At 37.3% G+C, this 17,876-nt stretch overlaps 1 protein-coding gene and 1 long non-coding RNA gene across 5 annotated transcripts in view; both read left to right on the top strand.

The window, feature by feature from the left end:
- Bub1 (BUB1 mitotic checkpoint serine/threonine kinase) overlaps positions 1-14,826 on the top strand; it is a 31,402-nt gene extending 16,576 nt beyond the window's left edge. For 3 of the 4 annotated variants that reach the window (XM_087650960.1, XM_087650963.1, XM_087650961.1), the window contains 13 exons: positions 37-147; positions 873-969; positions 1,780-1,861; positions 4,331-4,505; positions 6,179-6,266; positions 7,109-7,317; positions 8,724-8,867; positions 9,570-9,676; positions 9,977-10,138; positions 10,316-10,473; positions 10,618-10,786; positions 11,842-11,948; positions 13,527-13,844. In XM_087650960.1, the coding sequence (XP_087507086.1) occupies positions 37-147; positions 873-969; positions 1,780-1,861; positions 4,331-4,505; positions 6,179-6,266; positions 7,109-7,317; positions 8,724-8,867; positions 9,570-9,676; positions 9,977-10,138; positions 10,316-10,473; positions 10,618-10,786; positions 11,842-11,948; positions 13,527-13,722 (1,805 nt within the window). In that variant the 3' untranslated portion in view covers positions 13,723-13,844. 4 annotated transcript variants of the gene reach the window in all.
- A 585-nt stretch (positions 14,827-15,411) lies between these two features.
- Positions 15,412-16,268, top strand: Mtln (mitoregulin). The gene is made up of 2 exons (NR_132743.1): positions 15,412-15,769; positions 16,182-16,268. It is a non-coding gene; the product is annotated as a mitoregulin (long non-coding RNA).
- The last annotated feature ends 1,608 nt before the right edge of the window (positions 16,269-17,876 follow it).

Here is a 17,876-nt window from a genome sequence, read left to right as displayed (position 1 = left end):
TGCAACCTATCAACACATATTCTTCTGTTCTTTAAGGTTTCATCATGGATATGTTTCAGGCTCCAACACTTCCTGACATTTCTGATGATAAAGATGAATGGCCATCTCTAGACCAAAATGAAGATGCATTTGAAGCCCAGTTTCAAAGTAATGATTTATTTAAAAGCTATTAAGTACACAGTATCACAGGCAGTTGCCATGGGCATTATCAAGACGTAGATATAAACCTGCTTTGAATAGTGTGCCATGTAAGATCAGGGAAGGAATAAATTACATATATGACAGCCTGATAAGGTTACGGTGTATGTGATAATTGGTTTGGGGTTTTTGTTAGATTGGATTTTTTGTTACTATTCAATAGTGAGTGCTAAAGGACAAAATCATCATGGGTAGGAACAGTAGGGAAAGTAAGTTCTTAACATAAGACTTTAGTACCTCCTGGGAAAGATGTCTAGGTGGAATTTGGAACTCAGGATCGCTGGAAGCCAAAGATAAGTAGAATCTAGTTAGAATTGAGAAGGCTGGAAATTAAAACTCAGGGGTTATTTTTTTTCTTACAGGACATGAACAACAACAACCAAAACTCAAAAGTTTTGTTTTGTGCACTTTTGATGAAAGTGCTCTGAGCAGCATTGTAGGAGTGTGGACACTGCCCTGTATGTGACAGATCTCTATTGGGCCCTGAGTGCAAGACTCAGTGACCATGAATAGGTCAATTCAACTCTCTACAAAGTACCTTGTGTCATTATATATTACCTAGTAATTTTTTTTAGAGATTTCAGTACTTTTTTTTTATATGTAGCTGAAGTTTAGCCTAAAGGATACTGACTTTTCATAACATAGTAATGAGATTCTATTTTGTTTTCCTGCAGAAAATGCAGTATTTTCAGAGGACTGGGGAGTTAAAAAGATTATGACTTTATCATCTGCTTTTCCTATTTTTGAAGACGGAAACAAAGAAAATTATGGGTAAAGAAACATCTATTTTTACAGAAACCTGGGGGAAATACATGTCACCAAAGTGCCATAAAATGCTGAAAGTTTTAATACAGTAAGGAGATAGGGTGGACTGCTCAGCAGGTGATCTGGGTTGGAGTTCCAGCCCTGCTACCAATAAGCCTTTTAACCACACAGTGAGGAGCTAATGTACCATGCCTGAATTCCAAGACAATAGACCTCCCATAGCAGAAGCACAGCTACAAAAGAAATGCAATCTACTTATAAGCTCTAGATGAACAGATGAATTCTCTGGATTTGAAATTATATTAAATGTAGACAACTGCCAGTATACCCATGCGGTGTAGGGCCAATGAAGTAGAACAGAAGGTTCTCTATAGAGAAAATGTTTGAAGGTAGAAGAAAGACAGCAGAGCAAAGAATGAGGTATTTTCAGGAATTTTCCTTGTTAAAACAAGTGAGATTATGCGAGTTATTTAGGCATACTGAAGTAGAATGGAGACAGCATGACCAGGTTGCAGAAGAGATACCCGTATCTAGAAAAGGCACTAGAAATAAGACTTAAAATGTTACCTGATACCTGAGACATCTTATGGTCAAAACCCTTGTTTTCATTTTCTTCTAAAACTTGGAACCCAGTGTATTAAAAACATCTTATTTTTATAGTTAATGCAGTTTGAACACAGTTTTGCTATAGTTGCTGTGAAAGTAAAGAGTCTCTAAACCATTAACTCAATAAGTAGGATAAGTAAGATAACGCTTTTAGCTTATTTATTTCATCTGTATGTTTTGTGATTTGTATTTACACAAATCTTTCTTTAGCTTACCACAGCCTAAAAATAAGCCTTTAGGAGCTAGGACCTTTGGAGAACGATCTCTCAGCAAATGTTCATCAAGATCAAATGTAAGTAAACCTCTGTTTCATCAGGGAATATGTCTTATAATCTGTTCTTCATTTTACCAAGTGATTATGCTCATCAAATGGCACAAGGTGTACACAATTTCTAGAAAATCCATTGTTGCATGAAAAATGTGTTCATCAACAGGTTGAAATCTATAATAGAGAAAATAAAAACAATTATGTGATCCTTGGCCCTCAAGAGCCATTCCGTTAGCTAGGAGGTGCCATCCAGGGGTATATATTTTTTCTTAGACGTAAGAATTGAGACCTACAGTGGAGTATTAGTGAGAAACCCAGAAAAATTGAATTGATAAAAATGAACCATCAACAGCATATTGCAGCAGACAAGGTTCTCCTGTTCATTAGCTCACATATGTTATATGTTAGCAACCATTGTACATAGACTTTCACTGTGACCCAGAGCGTTCCCCATGTGTGTTTACAATTTCCTGAAACATTGGACTGGAGTTTCAATTTAGTGCCACTATTTTAAAACTATGTTTTGTTGAACTATTCTGCTACATGCTTTAACAAACAAACAAGAAAGGAACATTTCCTATATATGCTGATGCTGAGCAGAAACTGACATATTTATTACCATCCAGCTTTTCCTTCAATATTGGGAAAGATGGTAGAATTTATAAAAAGGTGTTTGTGTAGAATGTATATGCGGCATTTTAAGAACTGAGGTGATTTATCAAGTTGTTTTGATTTAACTTTAGTTCTCTTTCCCCAGAGAGTCTAAAACTTAGCCTTATAATTGTATTCTTAAAGAAATGTCTGATTTTATAGGCCATGTCAGTGAAAATATGCCAGAAATTATGGATTTAATTATTTTGGTTTTATTATTGTGTAAAGTGATGTGGAGGTGGGGTGGGGGGATAAGAATCAACTTGAACAAGTTAGTAGTCAGACCTGGGACAATTTGAAAGAAATTGGAAAGAATAAGTAGTACAATATTGTATTATAACCCAAGAAATAAAATGAATATACTTATTCCTACAATAGAGGAGAGGGGGCAGATCTTCCCTACAGAAGCATTCTAAGGAATGTAGAAGGTCACCATTAGAACACTAAGATAGTAACTGCTACAGGCAAGGTCCATGGATGACTACTGACGTTATTGAGAAGAAGCGGTGTCTACATAGCTCCGAAGCTTCTTACAAAATTATCATTTACTATACTGGTTTAACATTTCACCAAGAGGGCCAGAAAGATGGCTCAGCAGGTAAAGGCATTTGTCACCAAGGCTGAAGACAAGAGTTTGATCCCTGGGACCCACATGTTAGATTGAATCCCAAAGTTGTCCTCTGACCTTCACTTGTGAGCCTTGGTACGTGTATGTACCAAGTACACAGATAAGTTAATGTATATTTTTCCACTAATTCTTTTGAAGAAGCCCTGTGGAAGGTAGAGTTTACCTCCCTTTCAGTATGGGCAGGATATGGTGATTTACATCAGAAAAGACAGTGGGGATGGGGAAAAGAATTCAGTAAGGAAACCTTAGAGTATCTGCCCAAGAGGTTGAGTTACTGTCACCAGTAATAACTTGTGTTTATAGCACATAGCCTCAAAGTTTAATGAGATACTTCCTTACAGTCTTTTCTGGAATCTGTAGCCCTAGTATAAAAGCCTAAATTAGGCATAATCACAGATCCTGACCTCAATTCAAAGGGTCTGTGGAATAAAAGGTAGGAAGGATCCACCGGTATCTATAGTCAGAAGCAGTTGAATAGACAGGACAACCATGTGCTGTGTGCTGATCTATGTTGAAGATTGGAGAGGAATTAGAAAAGCCAAAAGGACTCCATGTACTAGTATCATTTTAAACAATAAATCACATTTTGGATAAGATTACTGTTAAAGGGAACTAACAAAAAACTCTACTATCTTTGTAACTCTCTTTAAGTTTAAAGAATAATGTATAAAATGAAAAACATGTCCAATTGTTATGTACCTGCATTAAAGTATGCTAAAAACGGGCTGGAGAGATGGCTTAGTGGTTAAGAGCACTGACTGCTCTTCCAGAGGTCCTGAGTTCAATTCCCAGCAACCACATGGTGGCTCACAACCATCTGTAATGAGATCTGATGCCCTCTTCTGGTATGTCTGAAGACAGCAACAATGTATCCATAATAAATAAATAAATAAATAAATAAATAAATAAATAAATAAATAAATAAATAAAGTTTTTAAAAAAGTATGCTAAAAACAAGGTTTATATCTATTTTACTTAAACTTTTTTCTTTTTAAATCTTAAAATGTTTGAGGTTTTGTTTTTTGAGAAAGGATCTTGCTGTGTTGTTCAGGATGATTTTGAACTCATAAGTTCAAGTGGTCCTCTACCTCTATACCCTCCTGAGTAGTTTGTACTACAGGGCTATGTTAACTGCTGGACTTAAAAGTGTTGATGTGTTAAATTTCATCAACAAAGCAGACGAATTGCTTTTTTCAATTTGTCTTCTGTTGCAGGAAATGCCTCACACTGATGAGTTTATGGATGACTCAACAGTATGTGGTATTCGCTACAACAAAACCCTAGCTCCCAGTCCTAAAAGTATAGGAGACTTTACATCTGCTGCCCAGCTTTCATCTACACCATTCCACAAATTTCCAGCAGATCCATTGCAGATTCCAGAAGATAAAGGTGAGTGTTCAACTATCTTCTGTAAAAATATACTCTTTGTTATTGTAGTTTCTTTTTGAAAATTCTGTAGAGGACGTTTGAAAATTGTGGTGACGCTTAAAATGCACGTTTGTGTGTGTACATTTTTTTTGTTATTGTTGCTGTTGTTAGTTTTTGATGGTCTGTCTCATAGTCTGTATTTTTAAATTTTAATAAGTAGGTTGAAAGTGAAAAAACGTGTGTAGTCACTTATAGACAGGACTGTGATGTGATAGCAAAGAAAAAACAGTGATAAAAAGACTATTTAACTATTAGGAACAATGAACTTCCTAATCTAATGAGTAATGACTAACCAGTTTTTGTCCATGATATATCTTCAAATGCTACTTTAAAAAGACAGACAAGTATACCATACAGAGAAAAATCACATTTTAACAGTTTCAGTTTTATCCAACTTCAAGAAAAGCATTATAAAACTATTTTTAGTCCTCATTTCAACTTCAGACGTAATGTGACCTTTATATGAAAGATTCACATGTGTGGGCTGTCCAGACAGATATAAACTGTGAGATCTGGAGCCTCATGCCATTTTGATAACTGTCTGTTTACAAGCTAAATTATATCACTCTCAGGATTCTTTAAAAGTATAATTGTTTTCCCAAAACAATAATGAAGATGAGATGAGATGTTTTATCAGGTAAAAATGCTTGCTGCCAAGCTTGATGACCTGAGTTGATCTCTAGAACCCATAAGATAAAATGAAAGAACTGACTCCTGCAGGTTGTCCTCTGACCTCCATACATATCATACATATGCAGAGACATGCACTCAACATACACACAAACATAATTTTTAAAAATTTTAAATCAATAATTAACTGCTGAAGAATTTTACTTCACTAGTCTAAAGATATTCTTATGGCATTGTGAGCCTAAAAAGAGTACTAACCCAATATGTTTTATTTCTTTTTTAAATCTTAGAAGTTAGTTCAAAATTCCAACTATTTTTAAATACATCACAAGTTTGCCACTCATAAAAATGTTGACTTTTTGCAAATTAAGGAAATTTAATCTGCGAAGAGTTCATCCAAGTACCACAAGTAACTGTTCTTAGGATAGTAATTACTACTTAGCCCTGTGGTCCTCTAAATAGAAGCTAATGTTCTAGTACTGAGTACTAAGTAAGTATTAGTACTTGTTTTAAGCAACCATCAGGTAAAAGTTAATACAGTATAACACTTGGCTAAGTTTAGCCTATAAGGCTACCCTGTCTACTGTCAATAAAGATGGATTGTTTTGTTTTGTTTTTTTAAATTAGAAAGAACATTGGTTTAAGTGCTGCCAATATCTAAATTCATGCTATCTCTCCAGTTTGTTAAAAAGACACACAAATCTCTATATAAATTTTTCTGGAAGGGTTGCAGCCTTTTATTCTCCCTTTGTGTCAGCATCAGGTATGTGCTGCCCCTGTGCCAGTGACTTTCTTTGGTCTGGTCATCATGCCTGTAACCTGCTAGTTATTCTTTGAACTACTAATTATTTTTTCATAGCACTTTTTACTATGGATCATTTTTTAGAAATTGTAGTGAAAGTCAATATAAAAAGGGATTTCAGCCTTTGTAACCATATCAAATGTTTGTATCTGCATGCATATGTAATATGTCTGTCTGTAATTTTTTATATTTTATATTTCAGAAAATGTGGTAGCCACACAATATACACATATGGCTTTGGATTCTTGTAAAGAAAACATGGTGGACCCCTCAAAAGACAGAAAGCTTGGGTATTGTGTTTGTCATTCTCTCTTCCCTTGTAGCTTTGCTCTTTAAGATAGCATAAATAGCTTATCTCAACTTGATAAGGCTAATAAGGTTTATTCAATGGTAACTTTGAGTCAGAAGGTACTGTTTGTGAATGTAAGCATACTGGTGAACCTAAGCACTTGGTATATGGAAACAGCTTGCTAACAGATTCCTGAGCTAACGTTTTCTGAAATTCATTTCAGGGTTCAAACTGTAAGTCTTCTTATAATACCAAGACCCTGATATGTCAACTATTGCAAAATTGAGGAAACACAAATTGTGCTTTACACACCCACTTAATTGAGAAAACCAGTGTCTTTTAATAGAAGATAGTGTTTAAGCCTTTTTAGGTACTGGTCAAAGGTAAAGTTCCATTGTATTGATTAGGCTGGTGTATGTAGCAGATACAAAAAGTAATTACCATTTTTTGTTTATTGTAATCCAGTCACAGTGTTTATGCTATCTGTGAGCTGTATCCTTTTAATCCTTGGAACAACTTGAGTTATGACAGTTGTTCTGTTAGATTTTCTTTAGCACATAGGAGAAGTTACAAATATGAAATACATGAATGAGAATCCTCATCATCTTACCTGTTTACCTAAGATATTAAGTGATTTTGATTATATTTCTGTTATATCTATATCTTAGTAGCTGTGTATTTATTTATACGTATTTGTTTACTGAACATTATATGATCAGTTCAACCTTTGAGTTAATTTTGAAATGCTATTCTTAAAATGAAAAGAAGCTATTTTATTTTGATCAGATCTAATAGGCTTCTAATCAAATGAAGTTTTTGTTTTCTCTTTTTTTCCATATCCAGTCTAATTCAAGAGAAAATTTCAGCATCTTTATCCTGTCCTAGTCAGCCTGCCACAGGTGGTTTGCTCACCCAGGAAGCAGTGTTCAGCCTTGAGACTTATAAATGCACAGGCACTGACCGTGCGATCATGGAAGACCTATCAGATGCCAGCGCTGGGCTCCAAGTTGAATGGGTGCAGACTAGTTCATTTGGAAATGTTAATGCTCCAAGTATGCACACATGCTCAATCTTAGCTTTGCCATAAGAATGATAGCATGGAAATGCCATTCCGTGAAAGAACTGAGTAGGAACTTAAGTACACCGAATAGAAAATAAACTTAGACAAACTTGTAACTGTATCACAAAACAATTCACTTAACAGATTTGAGATCCATTGATCCATTTTAATCTTGACAGACAATATCATTACTATTATAAAAGGAATTAGGGGCCTGGAGTGATGGTATACTGGTTAAGAGAACTACTGACTATTCTTCCAGAGGACCCAGGTTTGGTTTTCAGCACGTACATGGTAGCTCACAACCATCTGTAATTCTAGTTCCAGGGAATCTGAAACCCTTATGTGATCTCTCTAGACACCAGGTGTAAATAAATCTTTTTTATTTTTTAACTTTTTAAAAAGAGTTCAAGGTCAAGAGTTTATTACTGTGTGTCAAATATATAATCTAATATTGGCCTCTGCCCTGAATGTAATAGAAGACCAAATATTAAGAGATGTCTTCCTCTGTCCCTTGTTATACAGAAAGTCTTGCTTTAGAACACAGACTCTGGAGATTAAGTTCTAAGTCTAGGTTCTAATTACCAGCTTCTCAAACAACTTTATGCTTGTTTCCCTTTAAAGTGAGGTCAGGTGGAGAGATGATTCAGGGGTTAATTTAACAGCACAGGCTGATCTTCCAGAGGACTCAGGTTCAGTCCCGAGCAGCCACATGGTGTCTCACAATTGTAGCCCCAATTCCGGGGAATCTGATGCCATACATATCACATGCATACATGTAGGCAAAAGAACCAATACATATTAAAAAATTAAATATGTCTTAAAATGAGGGTCATACTAGAACCGACCTTAGAGGCTTACTGTAAGACCTAAATGAGTTCATAAATCTCAGAACTTTGTTCTATGTGTACTAAGTAGTAACCATGTTGGAGAGGCCTTTTCAAACCACCATTAGTAGAATGTTTTTTAACACTAAATTGGAGAAGAATTTGTCTTCCCCTTAGGAATTGTTTCCTATACACAGTATTCTCTTCCATGCAAATTCTTTGTTAAGTAGTGTATGTGTATTAGTGGGGAAAACAAAGAATATGAGCACAGAAGGAGCAGTTAGTGTTCATGTGTGTATCTTTAAGGTGTGCAGCTATACTTTTTATAGGTAGGTCCAGATGAGTCAAAAAGCAGCTAGTTGATTCCCTTTGTCACAACTGGATAGTCAACCTAAATTTGTAGACTTCATGTGGCAGAAATGACAGAACTACTGCTTTTAGCTTCTTAATTGAATCAATGCTGTACATGGGGTAAGAGCTTGAAAGCATATTTAGTGAATACATGTACTTACTAAGATTTCAGTTAAAATATTTGAATGCTGAATTTCTTTTTTTATTTTTCCTATTTAAGACTTTACTATTGAGAACCCATGGGATGATGAATTGATTCTTAAACTTCTATCTGGGCTTTCTAAGCCAGTTACTTCCTATTCAAATACTTTTGAGTGGCAGAGTAAACTTCCAGCCATCAAGACCAAGACAGAATTCCAGTTGGGTAAGAATGATATGGGTAATAGAATTTCAAATTCTTGTTTGTGAGAAACTGTTAGTAACTCTGATATTCTCCTACCCTTTCCACCTTCAAGAGTTAGTATCTGCCGTATTGAGAAATTTCGTTAAACAATGATATTGGAATTCTGATTGCTGTTGGGACTTTAATTTGGTAATAATTTATCATAAAAATACATATACTCCTGGATAGAGATGTACAGAGATTAAGATGTTTCAGGAGACCTCAGTTTGGCTTTCAGCACTCATGTTGGGCAGCTTACAACCCCTAAATCAAAAACGTCTAAAATACAAAATTGACCTAACCGTTCTAAACTGTTAAAGGTATTTATGCACTTATGCTTTTCTTTTTTTATTCTCCTGTAAAATATACATATTTCCCAAAAGGCTTTACGGATTTCTATATGTTCTTCCTGGTACCTCAACAATTGTACACAGGAGGTACTGCAGGTAATGTAAGGGCTAGGGCCCAAGGCCACGTATCTAAGTATACTGAGGCATCAAGGCTGCTTTCTCCGTTCTTTAGAATTTGTTGAGGAAGTTCTTTCATGGTAGGTGTATGTTTTACTTTCATTTAAGTCTGGGAAAATGTCCCCGAGATTATACCTATTTTTTAAAATGGCACTGGGATTTCTTCACTTTGATAGTCCTTACAGCCTTTTGTCAGTTTTTCGTATCATTTTCCAAGGTTCTTTGCTGGTCTATGTGAATCACCTTCTTGGAGAAGGAGCCTTTGCTCAAGTCTTTGAAGCTATTCATGGAGATACCAAAAGTAAACAGAAATGTATTTTGAAGGTAAATGATATGAATAACTTCTCGTATAATGTAGATGTGAATTTTTGGAAGTTGTTAGCCTCCCCTGCTGACTCCCCTTTAAATACTGATGTCAGTGAGGCCCTAGTCAACAGTTATGCTGTGAAGATTAAGAATTAATCTTACCACTAAGATTACCCTGCACACTTTATACTTCTGACCATTGCTAAGCTTATCCTCATTTTTTTGTCCACATCCTTATTGGGAGGAGTTGCTTTGTTGCTATTCTTTTACAGAATGTGGATAAGGATATGTGTCTCACATACCTGATTTGATTTGCAGGTGCAGAAACCTGCCAACTCCTGGGAATTCTACATTGGGATGCAGCTGATGGAAAGACTAAAGCCAGAAGTACATCACATGTTCATCAAGTTTTATTCTGCTCACTTATTCCAGAATGGCAGCATATTAGTAGGGGAGCTCTATAGCTATGGGACATTACTAGTAAGTATCTAATTTTTATACTGTGAACATGAAATGTATGTGCATTTCTGGTTTTTACCCACACTGTTTTTCATAGTTGGAACTTTTGTTGAAATAGAGAGCAGGGGTAAAGGCCTTGACTTGAAATTTCATTGATCTTCTACAACCAACTGAGGGTGCCATTTGCCTTATTTTTAGAATGTCATTAACCTCTATAAAAATACCTCTGAGAAAGTGATGCCCCAAGCTCTCGTCATTACTTTCGCTATCAGAATGCTTTACATGGTTGAACAAGTCCACAGCTGCGAAATCATTCATGGAGACATTAAGCCAGATAACTTCATACTAGGACACAGGTAAGTATAGCACTTTAATGGAGGTCTTCCCTCATATTTCACTTTGTCTTCCCTTTAGGAATTGTTTATTATCATTTGTTTTGTTAGGTATCCTTTTGTTAATTTGTGCTCATAGATCCTGATTCTTGTTTGTATTTAATGTAGATTTTTGGAACAGGATGATGAAGACTTAGCTACCGGCTTGACATTGATTGACCTGGGTCAGAGTATAGATATGAAACTTTTCCCTAAAGGAACTGTATTTACAGGAAAGTGTGAAACATCTGGTTTTCAGTGCCCTGAGATGCTCAGTAACAAGCCATGGAACTACCAGGTATGGAAGGAAAGCAAGAGGTTTTGTTTTCTTTTGTTCTTGGTTTTTTGAGACAAGATGAATCTGTGTAACCCTGGCTACCTAGAATTTATTCTGTAGGCCAGGCTGGCTTTGAACTCACAGAGATTGCCTGACTCTGCCTCCCAAATGCTGGTATTAAAGCCATGTGCCGTTACCATCACCTGGCATAAAAGCAAGAGATTTGAAAACATTTTCTTTATTACACTTACCAGACTTATAAAATGAGTTTAAAGTGCCAGATAGTTTAAATTAGTCTCTTGGGCACTGAAGGAAAGGTAGAAAGTAAGGCTAAAGAGGAAGAAGAAATTCTACTTCTGAACAGTCTTCCTTATTAGTTCAGATTCTGTCAGCAGATCAGGAAAACAAATATATTCTGTAGAAATTTTTCAGAAGTTTCAACAAAGTAATTTTAGCTGGCAAGCAAAGAAGATAATTCTAATTAGGATAAATTTGTTTTGAGCCTGGGTTAATAAAACAAACAGCTGCCTAGTTTCCAGATAGAGAGCTGTGACTTCCAGAAGCCCATAATAAAGGGAGCACAAAAGAGGGCCTTACCTTATTTGGTTACAACAGTAAGGCTTCAGTAAGGTAGATGAATACATGAAGAATGGATAGTTTACTATCCTACAGATTTGGACCATGCTAGAATGTTCTATTCTATTATGAACATATCACACAGAGACACTGGTGTGCAGTTATACAGTAACCACCAGAGTCCCAGGGGATAGGATTGGAAGAACTGCCAAGCTGTGTGTGTTTGTGCCAAGCAGGAAATGATAAAACAGGGGACTTGCGGAAGACATTATTTAAATGGTGGTAGAGCTTCCCAAAGGGTTACCTCAGAGGCAGTAGTGTTTATGTTCATAGAAGCCTCAATGAGAGCTTGGACAGGCATTCGGTGAAGCAAATCATTGGCTTTTGGGATTCTGTGAACCTAAAATACTGTGATCATTTAGCTTCTAAGTTAGAGACATATTTTAATATACTCACAGGTGAGTTACTCTTCATAATGCATATATCTGTTTTCTTCATAGGTTGATTACTATGGAGTTGCTGCATCAATATATTGTATGCTCTTTGGCACTTACATGAAAGTAAAAAATGAAGGAGGAGTCTGGAAACCTGAAGGTCTTTTTAGAAGGTAGGTTATTGGAATTGGTGCTACAGTGACAAAATAATAACAGTAAAATATTATATTTTATCTAGCTCAGAAAATGAACCTGGACAGTGTAGGGACAGAGCACAATCCTGACATTAGACTCTGAACAAATCTAGCATTCAGTGTGCTTGTGAAACCTGGACATGCAGGTGGCATCCCGTTTTTGACTTTTTAAATGAGGTCAATATTGGTGAGCCTTGAAGTTTTATTTTCTTGTGTACATAAATGAGAATAATAATGATCCTGCCTTTTCAAATTTTATAAGCAAGAGAAATAACACAGATGAAGCTGATTTGTTAATTATAAGAAGGGGGGAACTTCTATTAAGCTCCAGCCATATGTGACTTTAGTATGAAATGCTTGGAAGTTACTGATTGGTCTGGAGCTTGTTGTGTCAGTATTGTTTCCAGAGTTATACTCTGTAAACATAATACTGGTGATATCAAGTTGAAGCTAATTAGTCTACGTATGCCTGTTTCCATATATCATTAACTTTTTTGAGATATAAAAACCTATATAGAAAAAAAAAAGCACTCATGTATAGCCCAATGGAATTTTACGTGTTTGTTTCTTCTTGAGAAAATTTGACAGAAATTTCCTGAATTCTCCCCACCCACTTCCAAAGCAGAAAAGGAAGAGTTGGCAGAAATTTGATATCATGTACAGTAGGTTCACCCAAAAGAAGCCTTACAACAGATATTTTTATTGTTTAGAGCCATCAAATTCAGTGAGACTTCATTTCACTTCGTTGCTTCTGTCAGTCATTGTCAAAGGACCAGAGGGTTCAGAAGGCTTCCATCTGTTGCCAGTAGCACAGCACAAAGCTTCCTTCTTACTTTCCATCTGGAGTGACGTTTACTATGTTCTGCTTTCTCCCTGAGGTCTTCTCTTCATATTTGGAGAGGTTTTTTACCCCCTTCAATTAGTTTAGCTACTATAAGTAGCCAGGAGCCAGGACTGGGGAGATGCCTCAGCGATTAAGAACACTGACTGCTCATCCAGAGGTCCTAATCAGCTCCCAGCAACCAACCACATGGTGGCTCACACCATCTATAATGGGATTAATGCCCTCTTCTGGTGTGTGTGAAGAAAGCGACAGTGTACTCACATACATGAAATAAATAAATCTCAAACAAAAAAGTAAATCATTTCAAAAATGTTTTTAAAAAGTAGCTAGGACCCTTAAGTGTGAGCTGTATCTTAAATAGTTTAGGCTGTCTGTCCAGTCTTGCCACATATGTATGCAGTTGAGTTTATTAAAAACCAATTAACTAGATTATCAGATTCTGGCCATGTGATATACACAGGAAGCCAAAAGAAGAAAGATTATTCTTTAAAAAAAATTTTCTACGGAAGAACTATTGCAAAAAGGCTAATTTAAATCATATTTTTAGACATGTGGTTGGATTTTTAATTTCTTCTATTTGAGATGGATTCTTGATTGGCTAAGATACAAGTAGATGAGAGTTGTTCTTTTAACATGTCCACACCTATACAAGGTAGAACTTGTTATATATGTTGAAGGCTGCTTTTTATCTATTGTAATATCTGTCTCTTCAGGCTTCCTCATTTGGATATGTGGGAGGAATTCTTTCACATCATGTTGAATATACCGGATTGTCATAATCTTCCATCTTTGGACTTTCTGAGACAAAAGATGAACAAGTTACTTGAACAACAATATTCCAACAAAATTAAGACCTTGCGCAATAGGCTAATTGTGCTTCTTTCAGAATATAAGCGTTCAAGAAAATAAAATATGAATATGGACCTTCTCCAAAACATACTTTGTAAATTTAAACTCTCACTTTGGATCCTATTTTTTCATACTTATTATTTATGTATGTTAAAAAAATAAAGCTACATATGATACACCCATGTGACCTAGTTGTTATAAATATTCTAACAAAGAAAGGAGACCCATGTAAGCTAGCTGATCTGTTGGCTTGCTTTTGGTGTACAAGTCTTCATGAGAATGATTCAAATTTAAATGCTTTCTAGAAGTCATTCCCCTGCCCCCAACCCCAAGACAGGGTTTCTCAGTGTAGCCAGAGCTCTGGCTATTCTGGATGTGATTTGTAAACCATCCTGGCCTCAAGCTCATAGAAAACTGCCTGCCTTTGCCTCCCAAGTGCTGGGATTACAGGGGTGTACCAACATTCCCTGCTTTAAAAACCTACCTTTTTAAACACTGACCTATTTAAGTCAAAAGTAAACCAAAAAGAATTAAAAAATGTTTAATTAGCATATGTAGGATTAAGTTTCCTTTTGGCATTTTAAGAAAAAAAATTGTGTTTGTTGATTTTTCTTCCCCGTCCTTCTGGCCCCTTTGTTCTCTTTCACACCCCATAGCTTTCATGTCTCATCTGTCCCTTCCTCCTTTCTCAACATCTTTTTCCCTTAAGGTCTTTTTAATTCATAACCCACACTTATTTTCCATCCCATTTATATGATATAAACATTATTTTAGGGTCTGCATATGAAAGAAACTTTTTGTCTTTCTGACTGAGTTCCTTATACTTTCTAACTCCATCTATTTTCATACAAATTTCATGGTGTACATCTGAGCAGAATTGTGTTATAAATGATACATACACATTACACATCCATCAGTTGGTTGATAAACATCTGAGCTGATTCTGTTTCCTTGCTGTTGTGAATAGAGGAACAGTTGACATGGATGTGCATGTTGCTCTTGTAGAAGATTGAATCCTTTGTGTGCTCAGGAGTGGGGAGCTAGGTCATAAACAGTTCTGGTTTTCTTTCTGTTTGTTTTTTAAGAGACCACCATACTGATTCCACAATGGCCATACTAGGTTGCATTTCAACCAATAATGAATACAAATTTCCTCTTTACTCACATGCTCACATTTTTGTCTCATTTAGTGATAGATGTTCTGATGAGGGTGAGAAAAAGGAAGTTTGGGTTGGCATTTCTCTCATGGCTAAGTATATTGAATGCTCTCTTTTAAGTACTTAGAGGTCTGACAACTTTCACTTATTCCATTTATTGACTGGCAGATGAGAGTTGTGGTTATTGCATGACACTAGTAACGTGGAGGATGATTATATATTGAAATAAAAACACCCTATGTACTGGGATTTTAAAGTATTATTAAAGGCAATTTCATCTAAGTTTGTTCATTTTGAGTGTCATTAAATTTTTTCTCTATTTGCTTATTTTAAAAATCGAGTTACCAGAAAGCTTAGATAAGAAAAAAGAACAGTAGTAGATGGACAGCACTTCAGGAATGATGCAAGTGAATATATGACTAATGTCAAACAAGAAATGTAGAAGAAATGCAGATAATCACAAACCAAGATTATCTCGCAGTGAAACTGACTTAAGAGCCAGGGAACGCTATGTCCTTGGCTCGCGCAGACTCAGAGCGGGCCTCCAGAGAGCGCTCTGGCATTTGATCCTCGCGCCATTCCGTAGCTCAATATCTACTGCATGCTGAGCGTTTGCAATGGCGGACGTGTCTGAGAGGACGCTGCAAGTGTCCGTGCTAGTGGCTTTCGCCTCTGGAGTGGTCCTTGGCTGGCAAGCGAATCGGTTGCGGAGGCGTTACCTGGACTGGAGGAAGCGGAGGCTGCAGGACAAGCTGGCGACGACTCAGAAAAAGCTGGACCTGGCCTGAGCACGTTGGGTTCTCTCCAAGCCTCGTGCAGCCCGTATCCGGGGAGCTGCGCGACTACACGCCCTGAGTCCCGGCTCGTCCTTGCACGGCTTGCAGGAACGTGGCTTGCTTCCAGACCTCAGAAAGAAAATAGTTTTGTCTTCGCTAACAGCCTGTGCTCAGGTATTAACAGCTCAGTTTGCTGAGGGTATTTAATAGGAGTGTTTTACCACGTGCGATGCAGTTGCACCTTTACTCTTTTTTTTTTTTCTTTTTTTTTCGTAGTTGGGAACCGAACCCAGGGCCTTGCGCTTGCTAGGCAAGCGCTCTACCACTGAGCTCAATCCCCAACCCTTGCACCTTTACTTTTAACTTCGAAATGAGGGAGGGGGGTATTTCACGCCCCAGCCCCCACATTCATTTATAGTTCCACAATAGCTTTTTAGCGTGGATGTCAAGAGCTTTTCATTTATTTCATCATAGTTATTCTTCAGTGCTATAGTTTTCTTCTCTTAGTTCATGGTCTGCATCACAGTACGGAAATTTGAAGTTAAAGATAGTATGTTGCTGATTTTTTTTTTTCTGTTTTCAACAGCTTGTCGAAGATGGATATAAAGCACGGGAAAGAAAACATTTCTTGCACTTTATGAATCTATTTTTAAAATAAAAAATTTTAAACATCTTTGAATCATTTTTTTCCTCCTCACAAAGGAAAGCAGTGTTTTGCCTCCCATTCAGTTTGCTGCTGTAAGAGACTTGAAGCATGAAAGCAGAGACTTTCTGATAGAATCTTACATCCTTGAATACAGCCTGGATCTGATCAAGGGACCATGATGAGTCATTTTTCTGGACATATTCAGAAAAGCTAGTGACTGTGTCAAATGCCTGAATTAAGCATTACAAATGCAAGATATTTGCACTGACACATTGTCCTCATTTTTAAAGAAGAAAATCAGTTTGTTCTTCAGGAAAACACCATGGCCCATTTTCCTAGGATTATTAAGCCTTATTTCTGACTTTGTTCTTATTCTATGAATCCAGCAAGGACTGAAATGCAGGCTTTTAGAGCACCATCCTTTAGTTGACTGAAGCTCTAGTCAGCACCCCTCACTGAGACTAGCTGAAGATCTTTGAGGTAGAAGGGGGTTCTTACTTGCCTGTGGGTGGTGGTGGTGAGCAGTTGTGTGGGGACCAGAGGTCGTCAGGTGTCTTCCTCAACTGTTCACCGTTTGTTTTCCCTTGTGTATGTGTAGTGTGTGTACTGAATATATATCCATGTGTGTATGCGTGCATGTGTGACTGTTATGTAGGTGTAGACTGGAAGTTTGTCCTAGGGACTGCTGCTCCCATGGTGGGTTCTGGGAGTACAAACTCATGGTCCTTGGCACCTTGTTACAGAGTGCCTGTCCCACCCCAGGTTTTTACATGGATGCTGGGCGTTGGAAGCCAGAGCTTCATGCATGTGCAGTAGGCATTTTCCTGAGTGAGCAGGGAAGCTTTATAGTCAACAAAACTTCCTGAGGCCTAGTTGGGGAGGTTTCTTGAAGTACATTTTGTCCTAAACTGAAAATTTGGGGGTAAATTGACTTGTGACTAGACTAGTTCTGCCTCTGGGCCTGTTCTTGGAAGACCTGATATTTGCACTGTTTTGGCTTTTTTATGATTTTTTTTATTTTATGAGTGTGAGTGTTTTTCCTGCATGCACGTCTGTGTACTACATGGGCGCCTGGTACCTGCAGAGGTCAGAGAAAGGTGTCAGATCCCCTGGAACTGGAGTTCTAAGGCAGTTACAAGCTGCCATGGATTCAGGGAACTGGACCTTGGTCCTGAGCAAGAGCATCTAAACCACGGTGCCATGTCATCAGCCCTCTTTTCTCATTGCTTAAGTGCAGCATGCGGATATGTTCATCCTTTTCTAAGTCACTTCTGGGCATCCCGCTCAGACATGCTGGTGCCCTATGCTGTGCCAATCTTGCTCTCTACTACCACCTGTTTGTATGTCCTGTGTGTCCCCAGCTTCGTAATGGACCATTCCGCTGGACATCACTTTGTATCACATTTCTTTTCCTTCAACTTTCATACTTAAGTATATGACGTTCCCTCTGATACGTTATTTTAACACCAGCGAAATGAGCTAATTCAAGCCAAATTAGAGAGTTCAAAGACCCTAAGGAAATTACCATGGGAAGGGAGAAGTGGGGGAAGGGAAAGAGAAAAAGCGAGAGCAAGGAGGAGGGAGGGGGAGAGAGTGACCAAAATGTCTGGATTACTTAAGAGCCTCTGGGTAAAG

Source organism: Rattus norvegicus, chromosome 3 (genome assembly GCF_021556685.1).
Source record: "Rattus norvegicus strain SHRSP/BbbUtx chromosome 3, alternate assembly SHRSP_T2T, whole genome shotgun sequence".
NCBI lineage: Eukaryota > Metazoa > Chordata > Mammalia > Rodentia > Muridae > Rattus > Rattus norvegicus.
This window is presented reverse-complemented; position numbering and strand designations above follow the sequence as displayed.